This window comes from Heterodontus francisci, chromosome 1 (genome assembly GCF_036365525.1).
Source record: "Heterodontus francisci isolate sHetFra1 chromosome 1, sHetFra1.hap1, whole genome shotgun sequence".
Lineage (NCBI taxonomy): Eukaryota > Metazoa > Chordata > Chondrichthyes > Heterodontiformes > Heterodontidae > Heterodontus > Heterodontus francisci.
Genome location: NC_090371.1, coordinates 65,251,753 through 65,265,840, shown reverse-complemented (window position 1 = coordinate 65,265,840; position 14,088 = coordinate 65,251,753). Strand labels below are relative to the sequence as shown.

Genomic DNA, 14,088 nt, shown 5'->3' with positions numbered 1-14,088 from the left:
CCTCTCATCCTTCTTCGCTCCAATGAGAAAAGCCCTAGCTCCCTCAACCTTTCTTCGTAAGACATACCCTCCAGTCCATGCAGCATCCTGGTAAATCTCCTCTGCACCCTCTCTAAAGCTTCCACATCCTTCCTATAATGAGGCGACCAGAACTGAACACAATATTCCAAGTGTGGTCTAACCAGGGCTTTATAGAGCTGCAGCATAACCTCGCGGCTCTTAAACTCAATCCCCCTGTTAATGAAAGCCAACACACCATATGCCTTCTTAACAACCCTATCAACTTGGGTGGCAACTTTGAGCGATCTATGGACATGGACCCCAAGATCCCTCTGTTCCTCCACACTACCAAGAATCCTGTCTTTTAGCCTGTATTCTGCATTCAAATTCGACCTTCCAAAATGAATCACTTCACACTTTTCCAGATTGAACTCCATCTGCCACTTCTCAGCCCAGCTCTGCATCCTGTCAATGTCCCGTTGCAACCAACAACAGCCTTCCACACTATCCACAACTCCAGCAACCTTCGTGTCATCGGCAAACTTGCTAACCCAGCCTTCCACTTCCTCATCCAAGTCATTTATAAAAATCCCAAAGAGCAGAGGTCCCAGAACAGATCCCTGTGGAACACCACTGGTCACCGAGCTCCAGGCTGAATACTTTCCTTCTACTACCACCCTCTGTCTTCTATGGGCCAGCCAATTCTGTATCCAGACAGCCAACTTTCCCTGTATCCCATGCCTCCTTACTTTCTGAATGAGCCTACCATGGGGAACCTTATCAAACGCCTTGCTAAAATCCATATACACCACATACACTGCTCTTCCTTCGTCAATGTGTTTTGTCACATCTTCAAAGAATTCAATAAGGCTTGTGAGGCATGACCTGCCCCTCACAAAGCCACGCTGACTGTCTCTAATCAAACTATGCTTTTCCAAATAATCATAAATCCTGTCTCTCAGAATCCTCTCCAATAATTTGCCCACTACCGACGTAAGACTGACTGGTCTATAATTCCCAGGGTTATCCCTATTCCCTTTCTTGGGATGATCAATTGATCCACAGACAATGGCCAACATGTTCCCGTAAAGGTGAAGGGCAGGACCAACAAGTCCAGGGAACCCTGGATGTCAAGGGATATAGAGGATTGGGTAAGGAAAGAAAAGGAGGCTTATGGGAGATTCAGAGGGCTGAAAACAGTGGAGGCACTAGAGAAGTATAGAAAGTGTAGGGGGGAACTTAAAAAAGTAATTAGGAGAACGAAGAGGGGGCATGAGAGAACACTGGTGGGCAAGATAAAGGAAAATCACAAGGTGTTTTATAAGTATATTAAGGGCAAGAGAATAACCAGGGAAAGAGTACGGCCCATTAGGGACCAAAGTGGCAATCTGTATGTGGAGCCGGAGGACATAGGTGAGGTTTTAAATGATTACTTTTCATCTGTGTTCACTATGGAGAAGGACGATGTAGGTGTAGAGATCAGGGAGGGGGATTGTGATATACTTGAACAAATTAGCATTGAAAGGGAGGAGGTGTTAGCGGTTTTAGCGGGCTTAAAAGTGGATAAATCCCCAGGCCCAGATGAGATATATCCCAGGCTGCTATGTGAGGCAAGGGAGAAGATTGCAGGGGCTCTGACACAAATTTTCAAATCCTCTCTGGCCACAGGAGAGGTGCCAGAGGACTGGAGGACAGCGAATGTGGTACTATTATTCAAGAAGGATAGCAGGGATAAACCAGGTAATTACAGGCCAGTGAATGAGACATCAGTGGTAGGGAAACTATTGGAAATAATTCTGAGGGACAGGATAAATCTCCACTTGGAGAGGCAGGGATTAATCAGAGATAGTCAGCATGGCTTTGTCAGGGGGACATCATATCTAACAAATTTGATTGAATTTGTAGAGGAGATGACTAGATGTGTAGATGAGGGTAAAGCAATTGATGTAGTCTACATGGACTTCAGTAAGGCTTTTGATAAGGTCCTGCCTGGGAAATTGGTCAAGAAGGTAAGAGCCCATGGGATCCAGGGCAATTTGGCAAATTGGATCCAAAATTGGCTTAGTGGCAGGAGGCAGAGTGTGACGGTTGAGGGTTGTTTTTGCAATTGGAAGCCTGTGACCAGTGACGTACCGCAGGTATCGGTGCTGGGACCCTTGCTGTTTGTAGTGTACATTAATGATTTAGACGTGAATATAGAAGGTATGATCAGTAAGTTCGCAGATGACATGGAAATTGGTGGTGTCGTAAATAGCGAGGAGGAAAGCCTTAGATTACAGGGCGATATAGATGGGTTGTTAAGGTGGCCAGCGCAGTGGCAAATGGAATTTAATCCTGAGAAGTGTGAGGTGATGCATTTTGGGAGGACTAACAAGGCAAGGGAATATACAATGGATGATAGGACCCTTGGAAATACAGAGGGTCAGAGGGACCTTGGTGTACTTGTCCATAGATCACTGAAGGCAGCAGCACAGGTAGATAAGGTGGTTAGGAAGGCATATGGGATACTTGCCTTCAGGGAGGTTATGATGGAGCTGTATAAAACGCTAGTTAGGCCACAGCTGGAGGAGTACTGTGTACATTCTGGTCACCACACAATAGGAAGGATGTGATTGCACTGGAGAGGGTGCAGAGGAGATTCACCAGGATGTTTCCTGGGCTGGAGCATTTCAGCTATGAAGAGAGACTGGATAGTCTAGGGTTGTTTTCCTTAGAACAGAGAAGGCTGAGGGGGTCATGATTGAGGTATACAAAATTATGAGGGACATAGATCGATTAGATAGGGAGAAACTTTTTCCCTTAGCGGAGGGGCCAAGAACCAAGGGGCATAGATCTAAGGTAAGGGGCAGGAGGTTTAAGGGGATTTGAGGAAGAATGTTTTCACCCAGAGGGTGGTTGGAATATGGAACACAATGCTTGAAGGCATGGTAGAGGCAGGAACCCTCACAACATTTAAGAAGTATCTGGATGAGCACTTGAAATGCCATAGCATACAAGGCTGTGGGCCAAATGCTGGAAAATGGGATTAGAATAGATAGGTGCTTGATGGCCAGCATGGACAAGATGGGCTGAAAGGCCTGTTTCTGTGCTGTATACCTCTATGACTCTGACTCCAAGAGGATATATAGCCAAAGGTTATATGTTAACTGACCTGTTGTTTTTTCCCCCAGCATTTTCCATTTTTACTTCTGATAAGCCTTTGAAAAGGTGCAAGCTTTTCAGGAACCAGATCCATGTAGAACTCTGTTCAATTCAACAATCATACATTTATCTGAATAAATAAAACCACTTGTTTGTGTTTGAATTGTGTAGCTTGACTCCATTCTCAAACAGCTGCACAGTGATAACCAAATAATTCTCATAACATTGCATAGAGTTAGACTGGGCAAAATTTATGTGAAGGCTTTTAACCCCTTGTCCTCAGTGACTCATTTAAAGGAATTGATACCCAGCCAAAATCAGATGTCTCAAATCTAACTACTTGATTTGGGGGTGGGGAGTTTAATAAGCAATCCCTTCAGGTTTTTACTTTCTTTTTTCGTGTTAAAATGTTGCTGATGCAGCTGTATTATTTGAACTAATTTATTTCATTTGACGTTGTCTTTTAGGCCTTGCTTCTATAATGAAAAGACTCTTGACAAAATATGACAACCTATTTGAGGTCTCTTTTCCCTACTCTATGGGATGGCATGGTAAGTTTAAAGATATATTCCACTGAACTGTGTGTGAGAGCAGACTACCATTATGTTGCAATTTATAATGAAGCAGGTGCCTCAAACACTACATTAACTACTGAAATCTGTGATCCAAATATGTTTAAAACGTCCATTTTCTAACCTAAGGCAGACCATCTTGTGAGATATTCGAGAAGTAAATTGATAAGTTTGATATTCATTGGATAAGAAGGGACTCTTAATGTCCTGATCCAGGATTACACTGCTGCTTGAGGAGAGGGTGGAAAAAAAGATTGAAAATAGTAGAACTACATTTAAAACTTAATTTATTTATGTTCCAACTTGCCTTCTGGTCAGTACTTAAGATTTTAAAACAGTTAGAGTGCTTGATGCAGATGTCAGTTCTAGCACTGCATCTGTTTTTTTTTCTTGGAATGAGTTGACTGGCAGGGACTGTAGTACTGTTCAAGATCTGACAGTTCAGTTTAGGAAATGTGGTACTATTCTCCATCAGAAATCAGAACTGATGAAACGTCACAGAACTGTGACGGCGGCACAGTGGCGCAGTGATTAGCATCGCACCCTCACAGCTCCAGGGACCCGGGTTCAATTCTGGGTACTGCCTGTGCGGAGTTTGCACGTTCTCCCTGTGACCACATGGGTTTTCGCCGGGTGCTTCGGTTTCCTCCCACCGCCAAAGACTTGCAGGTGATAGGTAAATTGGCCATTGTAAATTTCCCCTAGTGTAGGTAGGTGGTAGGGAATATGGGATTACTGTAGGGTTAGTATAAATGGGTGGTTCTTGGTCGGTACCGACTCGGTGGGCCGAAGGGCCTGTTTCAGTGCTGTATCTCTAAATAAAAATAAATAAAAAATAAAAACTGAAATATTAACTCTGCTTCTCTCTCCACAGACACTGCCTGACCTGCTGAGCATTTCCAGCACTTTAAGTTTTTATTTCAGATTTCCAGCATCTGCAGTATTTTGCTTTTATTTTAGAGGCAAATGTGATATTGTCTGAAAGATTAATCCTTTTTTAATGTTTGCTGTCTGTAATGTTGCAACAAGTACTAAAACCTCACTTTTTATCCCCCATGCCCAATGAGAATGAGTTATGCAGAGGGTTAAAATAGGGCAGAGTATTTCCTTTCCTGTTTGTGCCACTCTTGCCCAATGCCAGCTTAACCCCTGGGTTTCTGCAGGAGAGTGAGATACTCACCACAGACAGTTGGGGTCTGCTGACTTCATTTGGACCCTGGCACAATTTTAACTCCAGACTGCTCAAATCTCAGAGTGTTGCATGCAATGTGGAAATCTGCTGCCAGTTGGATCTAGAACCAGAAGAGGCCCAGCAAAAGAAGGACCTCCCCTCCTGCAGGCTTCCCTGCACCGATGACTTACCATTGTACTGGGGATCCGAATGAATAGTTCCTGGCAGGGGACTTGGGAGTATCCCACTCGTGGCACCCCCTTGCTAGTCCAACCAGATTCAGATGAGAGTCAGTCTTTAAAGGTGGTAATGAAACCTGGACGGTTCAAATCTTCAGGCCTCACCCAAACAGTTCCATGCACATTTGTTGCTCATCCTTCCCAATCCACACCCATAACTTTTAAACAGAACAGGAAAGGTGAATTCCTTTGATTTTTTTTATTCGTTCATTGGATGTGGGTGTCGCTGGCTAGGCCAGCATTTATTGCCCAACGTTAATTGCCCTTGAGAAGGTGTTGGTGAGCTGCCTTCTTGAACCGCTGCAGTCCTTGGGATGTAAGTGCACCAACAGTGCTGTTAGGAAGGGAGTTCCAGGATTTTGAGCCAGCGACAGTGAAGGAGCGATGATATAGTTCCAGTGTGTGGCTTGGAGGGAAACTTGCAGATGATGGTGTTCCCTTGCATCTACTGCCCTTGACCTTCTAAGTGGCAGAGGTCGCAGGTTTGGAAGGTGCTGATGAAGGAGACTTGGTGAGTTGCTGCAGCGTCTCATGTAGATGGTACCCACTGATGCCACGATGCATCGGTGGTGGAGGGAGTGAATGTTGAAGGTGGTGGATGGTGTGCCAGTGAGGCGGGCTGCTTCATCCTGGATGGTGTCGAGCTTCTCGAGTGTTTTTAGAGCTGCACCCATCCAGGCAAGTGGAAAGTATTTCATCACACTCCTGACTTGTACCTTGTAAATGGTGGACAGGCTTTGGGGAGTCAGGAGGTGAGTTACTGTATGCAGAATTCCCAGCCTCTGACCTGCTCTTGTAGCCACAGCATTTATGTGGCTGGTCCACTTCAGTTTCTGGTCAATGGTAACCCCCAGGATGTTGGTAGTAGGGGATTCAGTGATGGTAATGCCGTTGAACATCAAGGCGAAATGGTTAGATTCTGTCTTGTTTGAGATGGCCATTGCGTGGCACTTGTGTGGTGCGAATGTTACTTGCCACTTATCAGCCCAAGCCTGGATGTTGTCCAGGTCCTGCTGCAAATCGACTGCTTCATTATTTGAGGAGTTGCGAATGGTGCTGAACATTGTGCAGTCATCAGCAAACATCCCCACTTCTGATCTTATAATGGAGGGAAGGTCACTGATGAAGCAGCTGAAGATGGTTGGGCATAGGACACTCCCCTGAGGAATTCCTGCCATGATGCTTTGGGACTGAGATGATTAACCTCCAACAACGACAACCATCTTCCTTTGTGCTAGGTATGACTGCAACCAGCGGAGAGTTTTCCCCCTGATTCCCATTGACTCCAGTTTTGCTAGGGCTCCTACATGCCATACTCGGTCAAATGCTGCCTTGATGTCAAGGGCAGTCACTCTCACCTCACCTCTGGCGTTCAGCTCTTTTGTCCATATTTGGACCAAGGCTGTAATGAGGCCAGGAGCTGAGTGGCCCTGGTGGACCCCAAACTGAGGCCAGAAATTTACAATGGGTGGGGAGGGGGTGGGGTTGGCCCCATCCACTGGTCTAAAAGTCGGTGGCAAGCCCTCCTTTGCCGGGCCTGGGGATCCAGGCTGGATTTTCGCTCCCCAGGCTCTTTATTGGTCTTGGGCGGGGCTTCCACCTCATTGAGACAGGAAATCCAGGCAATGGAGCTGCTAGCCAATCAGCGGACCGGCAGCTCTTAGTCCCACCACCGGGAGTGGTGGCCACTGCTGGGACTACACCCAGCTTCAGGATGAAGATGAAGGCGGCCCCGCAAAAAAGGTAAGTTTTTAGGACTTCGCTGAGGACAACTGGTTGGGCCCCGACGAGGCAAGGATGGTCGGTTAGTGGGACGGGGTGCATGTTGTGTGTTGGGGGTGGTTGGGGCTTTGGGGGAGGACCTCCTTGGGGCACAGGGTGCCTGATCAGGAGGGCCTCCCCCCAGCCCTCAAGAAGGCAGTCTAGTTTCATCAGGCGGGCTTTCTGAGGCCTCAGCCACCCACCAGCCAAACATAAAATACCCGTGGCTCTGGGCAGAGGCCCTTAAGTGGCAGATAATTGGCCACTTAAGAGCCTTGATTCGCCTGGGGCGGGCAGGCTGTTTAAAAGGTATCTTACTACTGAGAGGACTTCAATACTCACTGACTTTAAAAAGCAGTCTGGTGGCTGTTATGCTCCTACATGAAATAAGTTTTTGCAGTTCAGTACAATTCTGAATAGGCATGGGCACGCAGCATAAAATGGTTATTTTATTTTATTTATTTATTTATTTAGAGATACAGCACTGAAACAGGCCCTTCGGCCCACCGAGTCTGTGCCGACCATCAACCACCCATTTATACTAATCCTACACTAATTCCATATTCCTACCACATCCCCACCTGTCCCTATATTTCCCTACCACCTACCTATACTAGGGGCAATTTATAATATAATTTGATAATCTCACTCAGGCCACAGTTTGGTGGTTTGGGATGTGGAAATGCCAAGTTGTTCTAGATCTCACAATGATATACTTTTTTTTAAATTCATTCATGGGATGTGGGCGTCACTGGCTATGCCAGCATTTATTGCTCATCCCTAATTGCCCTTGAGAAGTTGGTGGTGAGGTGCCTTCTTGAACCACTGCAGTCCATCTGAGGTAGGTACACCCACAGTGCTGTTAGGAAGGGAGTTCCAAGATTTTGACCCAGCGACAGTGAAGGAACGGCGATATAGTTCCAAGTCAGGATGGTGTGTGACTTGGACGGGAACTTGCAGGTGGTGATGTTCCCATGCATCTGCTGCTCTTGTTCTTCGAGGTGGCAGAGGTCGTGGTTTTGGAAGGTGCTGTCTAAGGAGCCTTGGTGCGTTGCTGCAGTGCATCTTGTAGATGGTACACACTGCTGCCACTGTGCGTCGGTGGTGGAGGGAGTGAGTGTTTATGGATGGCGTGCCAATCAAGTGGGCTGCTTTGTTCTGGATGGTGTCGAGCTTCTTGAGTGTTGTTGGAACTGCACCCATCCAGGCAAGTGGAGAGTATTCCATCACACTCCTGACTTGTGCCTTGTAGATGGTGGACAGACTTTGGGGAGTCAGGTGGTGAGTTACTCGCCTCAGGATTCCTAGCCTCTGACCTGCTCTTGTAGCCACGGTATTTATATGGCTACTCCAGTTCAGTTTCTGGTCAATGGTAGCCCCTAGGATGTTGATAGTGGGGGATTCAGCGATGGAAATGCCATTGAATGTCAAGGGGAGATGGTTAGATTCTCTCTTGTTGGAGATGGTCATTGCCTGGCACTTGTGTGGCGCAAATGTTACTTGCCACTTATCAGCCCAAGCCTGGATATTGTCCAGGTCTTGCTGCATTTCTACACGGACTGCTTCAGTATTTGAGGAGTCACGAACGGTGCTGAACATTGTGCAATCATCAGCAAACATCCCCACTTCTGCCCTTATGATTGAAGGAAGGTCATTGATGAAGCAGCTGAAGATGGTTGGGCCTAGGACACTACCTTGAGGAACTCCTGCGGTGATGTCCTGGAGCTGAGATGATTGACCTCCAACAACCACAGCCATCTTCCTTTGCGCTAGGTATGACTCCAACCAGTGGAGAGTTTTCCCCCTGATTCCCATTGGCTCCAGTTTTGCTAGGGCTCCTTGATGCCATACTCAGTCAAATGCTGTCTTGATGTCAAGGGCAGTCACTTTCACCTCACCTCTTGAGATCAGCTCTTTTGTCCATGTTGGAACCAATGCTGTAATGAGGCCAGGAGCTGAGTGGCCCTGTCAGAACCCAAACTGAGCATTACTTAGCAGGTTATTGCTAAGCAAGTGCTGCTTGATGGCACTTTTGATGACACCTTCCATCACTTTACTGATGATTGAGAGTAGTCTGATGGGGCAGTAATTGGCCGGGTTGGACTTGTTCTGCTTTTTGTGTACAGGGCATACATGGGCAATTTTCCACATTGCAGGGTAGATGCCAGTGTCGTAGCTATACTGGAACAGCTTGGCTAGGGGTGTGGCAAGTTCTGGAGCACAGGTCTTCAGTACTATTGCCGGAATATTGTCAGGACCCATAGCCTTGGCAGTATCCAGTGCCTTCAGTCATTTCTTGATATCACGCGGAGTAAATCGAATTGGCTGAAGTCTGACATCTGTAATGCTGGGGACTTCAGGAAGGGGCCGAGATGGAGCATCAACTCGGCACTTCTGGCTGAAGATTGTTGCAAATGCTTCAGCCTTATCTTTCGCACTGATCTGCTGGGCTCCCCCATCATTGAGGATGGGGATATTTGTGGAGCCACCTCCTATAGTTAGTTGTCTAATTGTCTACCACCATTCACGACTGGATGTGGCAGGACTGCAGAGCTTAGATCTGATCCGTTGGTTATGGGATCACTTCGCTCTGTCTATCGCATGCTGCTTATGCAGTTTGGCATGCAAGTAGTCCTGGGTTGTAGCTTCACCAGGTTGACACCTCATTTTGAGGAATGCCTGGTGCTGCTCCTGGCATGCCCTTCTGCACTCTTCATTGAACCAGGGTTGGTCTCCTGGCTTGATGGTAATGGTAGGGTGGGGGATATGCCGGGCCATGAGGTTACAGGTTGTGGTTGAGTACAATTCTGCTGGTGCTGATGGCCCACAGCGCCTCATGGATGCCTTGTTTTGCATTGTTAGATCTGTTTGAAATCTATCCCATTTAGCATGGTGATAGTGCCACACAACACGATGGACGGTATCCTCAATGTGAAGGTGGAACTTGGTCTCCAGAAGGACTGTGCGGTGGTCACTCCTACCAATACAGTCATGGACAGAAGCATCTGCGGCAGGCAGATTGGTGAGGACAAGGTCAAGTATGTTTTTCCCTTGTGTTGGTTCCCCCACCACCTGCCGCAGACCCAGTCTAGCAGCTATGTCCTTTAATACTCGGCCAGCTCAGTTAGTAGTGGTGCTACAAAGCCACTCTTGGTGATGGACATTGAGGTCCACCACCCAGAGTACATTTTGTGCCCTTACCACTCTCAGTGCTTCCTCCAAGTGGTGTTCAACATGGAGGGGTACTGAATTATCAGCTGAGGGAGGGCAGTAGGTGGTAATCAGTAGGAGGTTTCTGTGCCCATGTTTGACCTGATGCCATGAGACTTCATGGGGTCTGGAGTCGATGTTGAGGACTCCGAGTGCAATTCCCTCCCTACTGTAGACCACTGTCCCGCCACCTCTGCTGGGTCTGTCCTGCCGGTGGGACAGGACATACCCAGGAATAGTGACTGTAGTGTCTGGGACATTGTCTGAAAGGTACAATTCCATATGACTATGTCAGGCTGTTGCTTGACTAGTCTGTGGGACAGCTCTCCCAACTTTGGCACAAGCTCCCAGATGTTAGTAAGGAGGACTTTGCAGGGTCGACAGGGCTGGGTTTGCTGTTGTCGTTTCCGGTGCCTAGGTTGATGCCGGGTGGACTGCCAGGTTTCATTTCTTTTTATTGACTTCGTAGTGGTTAGGTACAACTGAGTGGCTTGCTAGGCCATTTCAGAGGGCATATAAGAGTTAACCACATTGCTGTGGGCCTGGAGTCACATGTAGGCCAGAGCAGGTAAGGACGGCAGATTTCCTTCCCGAAAGGACATTAGTGAACCAGATGGGTTTTTACAACAATCGACAATGGTTTCATGGCCATCATTAGACTAGCTTTTAATTCCAGATTTATTAATTAAATTCAAATTCCACCTTCTGCTGTGGTGGGATTCGAACCCATGTCTCCAGATCAATACCCTGGGTCTCTGGGTTACTAGTCCAGTGATAATACCACTACGCCACCGCCTACCCACCACTATGCCACTGCCTACCCTGTCATTGTTGTATTAATGATACAATTGTATTTCAACAGGTGCCCCCACAGGACAGTCCTTGTTTGATGACAACTGTCATTGGCAGCTTCATGCTCACTACTACCCACCACTGTTACGATCTGCAACAATCAGGAAATTCATGGTGGGGTACGAGCTGCTAGCTCAGGCCCAAAGAGATCTCACGCCTGAACAGGTGAGAATGAGCACAAAGGTTAATTTGTATACATTCATACTTACATCGCAGAATATACATTGAAGCAATCAAAACTGTCCACTAGGAGAATTGCTTGCTTTCTCTCTTTGTTAATGGTAAGGGAACAGCCAGAAAATGCAAGAACCATAAGAGGTGAAAACTGCTTTGTTACACTATGAGCACAAGATAGCAAAAACTTTGAATGTTTGCTTCCTCAAGTATTCACAAGGGAAGACGTGAGAAATATGCCCTTACCTCCTGACACCCAAAGCTTTTCTTCCACCTACAAGGCAAAATAGTATGTGATGGAATGATCTCACTTGCCTGGATGGGTGCAGCTCCAATAACGCTCATCAAGCTTGACAACATCCAGGACAAAGCAGTCCACTTGATCGGCACCTCATTAAACGTGGTGGCAGCGTGTACCATCTACAAGATTCACTGTAGCAACTTGCCAAGCCTCCTTCGGCATCACCTCCTAAATCTGCAACCTCTACTACCTAGAAGGGCAAGGGCAGCAGGCGTATGGGAACACCAACAACTGCAGGTTGTCCTCCAAATCACACACCATCCTGACTTATAAATATGTTGTCACCCCTTCATCAAATTCCTGGAATCCCCTACCTAACAGCACAGTGGGAGTACCTACACCATACAACTGTAGCAGTTCAAGAAGGTGGCTCACTACCACCTTCTCAAGGATGATTAAGCTGGGCAATAAATGCTGGCCTTGCCAATGACGCTCACATCCTGGAAATGAATAAAAGAAAAGTTTAAAAATGAGAGCGCATAAAATTGATATATAAATTAGATGAAGGTCATAGACAAGATGAAAGGGCTCAAAGCCCAAACAATTCAGCAGTGGTATTTATCTCACAATGCTGAGAGAGATAGGGGATGAGATTCGTGAGGCACTGATAATCATGGGCAACTACAGATTCGTTAATCTTACTTCAATCCCATGTAAAATAATGGAATTGATTGTCAGGACTAAACAGGAATGTGTATTTGGAAGAGGAGATCTTACCTAACCTATTTCTTTCACTTCTCTGAGAAAGTGACATTCCAAGTAGTAAGCCGTACAACATATTGCATCTAGACATCCAAAAGGCATTTGACAAAGCTCTATACAAAAGTCTGTTGGTTAAACTTGAAACTGTGGAGAGTCAGGGCAAATCTTGGATGTCAATAACAAATTGACTGAAGGGGTGAAAACTACAAATACTTGTTATAGGAGTTATAAAAAGAATGGGCAAAGTAAAGTGGTAAACCCCAAGAATCAGTGCTGGATCCACACCTGTTTCTAATTTTCATCAATGACTTGGACTCAAAACCATTGCAAATCGATCAAAATTGTAGAAGGTACCAAGCTAGGAAGGGCAGTGGAATCAGAGGAGGCAGCTTAGCAATTACAAAATTGTGTGGGATGCCATTCTCAATTTTCATTGCTTCAGTCAGGATGTGTTGAAGCAGATATTGTGATAATGCAACAAGTGTTGCATGCGTCCTCCAGCTTTTGCCACACATCCTGAGCTATGTTGTACTCGTCTCATCCACCTGGATAGATGAAAGCCTTAGTAGATCAGTCATAGGTTTGAAAAAGTTACAACATTAGATTCACAAGTTTCTTATCTGGACAAAATCTACACCTGACAGATGTTACTGGAGCAGAAGGATCTTGCAGCACTCTATTATGTTCATAATCTCCTGTCAGTCCCTAAATTGCACTTTAATTAATCTATTGTGTCAGTTCAACTATTACTTGCCATGACTAAATCATCCTTTAACCTGCAGGCTGCTGAACGCTTACGGAATATACCAGACGTTCACTACAAGCTGAAGCAGAATCAGCCAGAATAATGAACAGATTCCAAGAAACTGCAACAGACATGTATCATTATATATTGATTAATGCATTACATCTTTTAGGATTGTTTTTTTATTAAACATACAATTAAAAAGTATTCATGTCCACTCTAACCTTACTAATGTAGTCTGTTTTCTATTAAACTTTGTTCTGAGTGCTACGCATCTCCCTTTAACCACAGTTTAGCCCCGAACAGAAACGGGTCCTGTGTGGCCCTGCACCTGTACATAAAATACTTTTGCTCCCCCCCAGCATGCTTCTTGGTAATCAGGGGGCTGGTATTTGAAACTTGGAAAGGGGTGTTACCATGATTTGCCAGAGGGAAGTTAATTTCAGAGCATTTCTATATGTGCAATTGAATTAAAAATAAATGTAAATGTTAGAAATTTGAAATAAAAATGCTGGAAATATGCAGCAGATCCATCAGCATCAGAAAAGAGAAAAGACAGCCTAGGGTTAAAGATGGAGTCCTTTCATCAGAACTGGAGGATAAGCAAACCCTGTTCTAGAACTGAAATGGTGAAGAAGGCAAGGAGGAAGAACAACTGGTAAAATTCAGGAATTGAGAGGAATTACCACATCAGAAAGATAGTGAGGTGGGTTTTGCAGACTGTGGGGAAAAATATTTAAAGTTAGAAAGATGAAAAGGCAAGAAGCAGAACGTGTTTAGGTGAAATACAGTAGAAGAGGAGTAGTGAGATTGTTGAGGTTTCAAATTGCTAAAGACTATGGCCCCTGCAATATGTAGATCAATGTACCTGCTAAGCGCCCATGCAACTGACCCTGGTGGACTTTCCAAGATCAGGTGCAGTTTTTAATCTGTCTGTCATTGAATATTCTCCAGGGCAACTAGGAATGCACTTAAGACGCCCAGCAAACTGGGTAGTCTAGAATTCTGGGGAGTGGAGGGGTGCCCGTGCAGGGTAGATGCTGGTCTTTTTTTGCCCCTGCCCTCCACACCCACAAAACAACTTTATGGTGCTCGCTGCAGTTCCCTTGGTAAGGGGTTGCATTGAATTTCTTTTCAGAAATGTTGCATCTCTTTGGGGATCCTGGCTTAATCCCTGCCCAAATGCCCAGGTAGACACCACTTCCTTCCCTGTTAGTGAG

General features: G+C 45.9%; 1 protein-coding gene across 3 annotated transcripts in view; it reads left to right on the top strand.

Moving 5' to 3' along the window:
- The window catches only part of galt (galactose-1-phosphate uridylyltransferase), a 93,643-nt gene extending 80,552 nt beyond the window's left edge, over positions 1 to 13,091 (top strand). For all 3 annotated transcript variants that reach the window (XM_068031373.1, XM_068031366.1, XM_068031355.1), the window contains 3 exons: positions 3,609 to 3,692; positions 10,957 to 11,111; positions 12,906 to 13,091. In XM_068031373.1, coding sequence (XP_067887474.1) covers positions 3,609 to 3,692; positions 10,957 to 11,111; positions 12,906 to 12,971 — 305 coding nt within the window. In that variant the 3' untranslated portion in view covers positions 12,972 to 13,091. The remainder of the gene's footprint in view (positions 1 to 3,608; positions 3,693 to 10,956; positions 11,112 to 12,905) is intronic.
- The last annotated feature ends 997 nt before the right edge of the window (positions 13,092 to 14,088 follow it).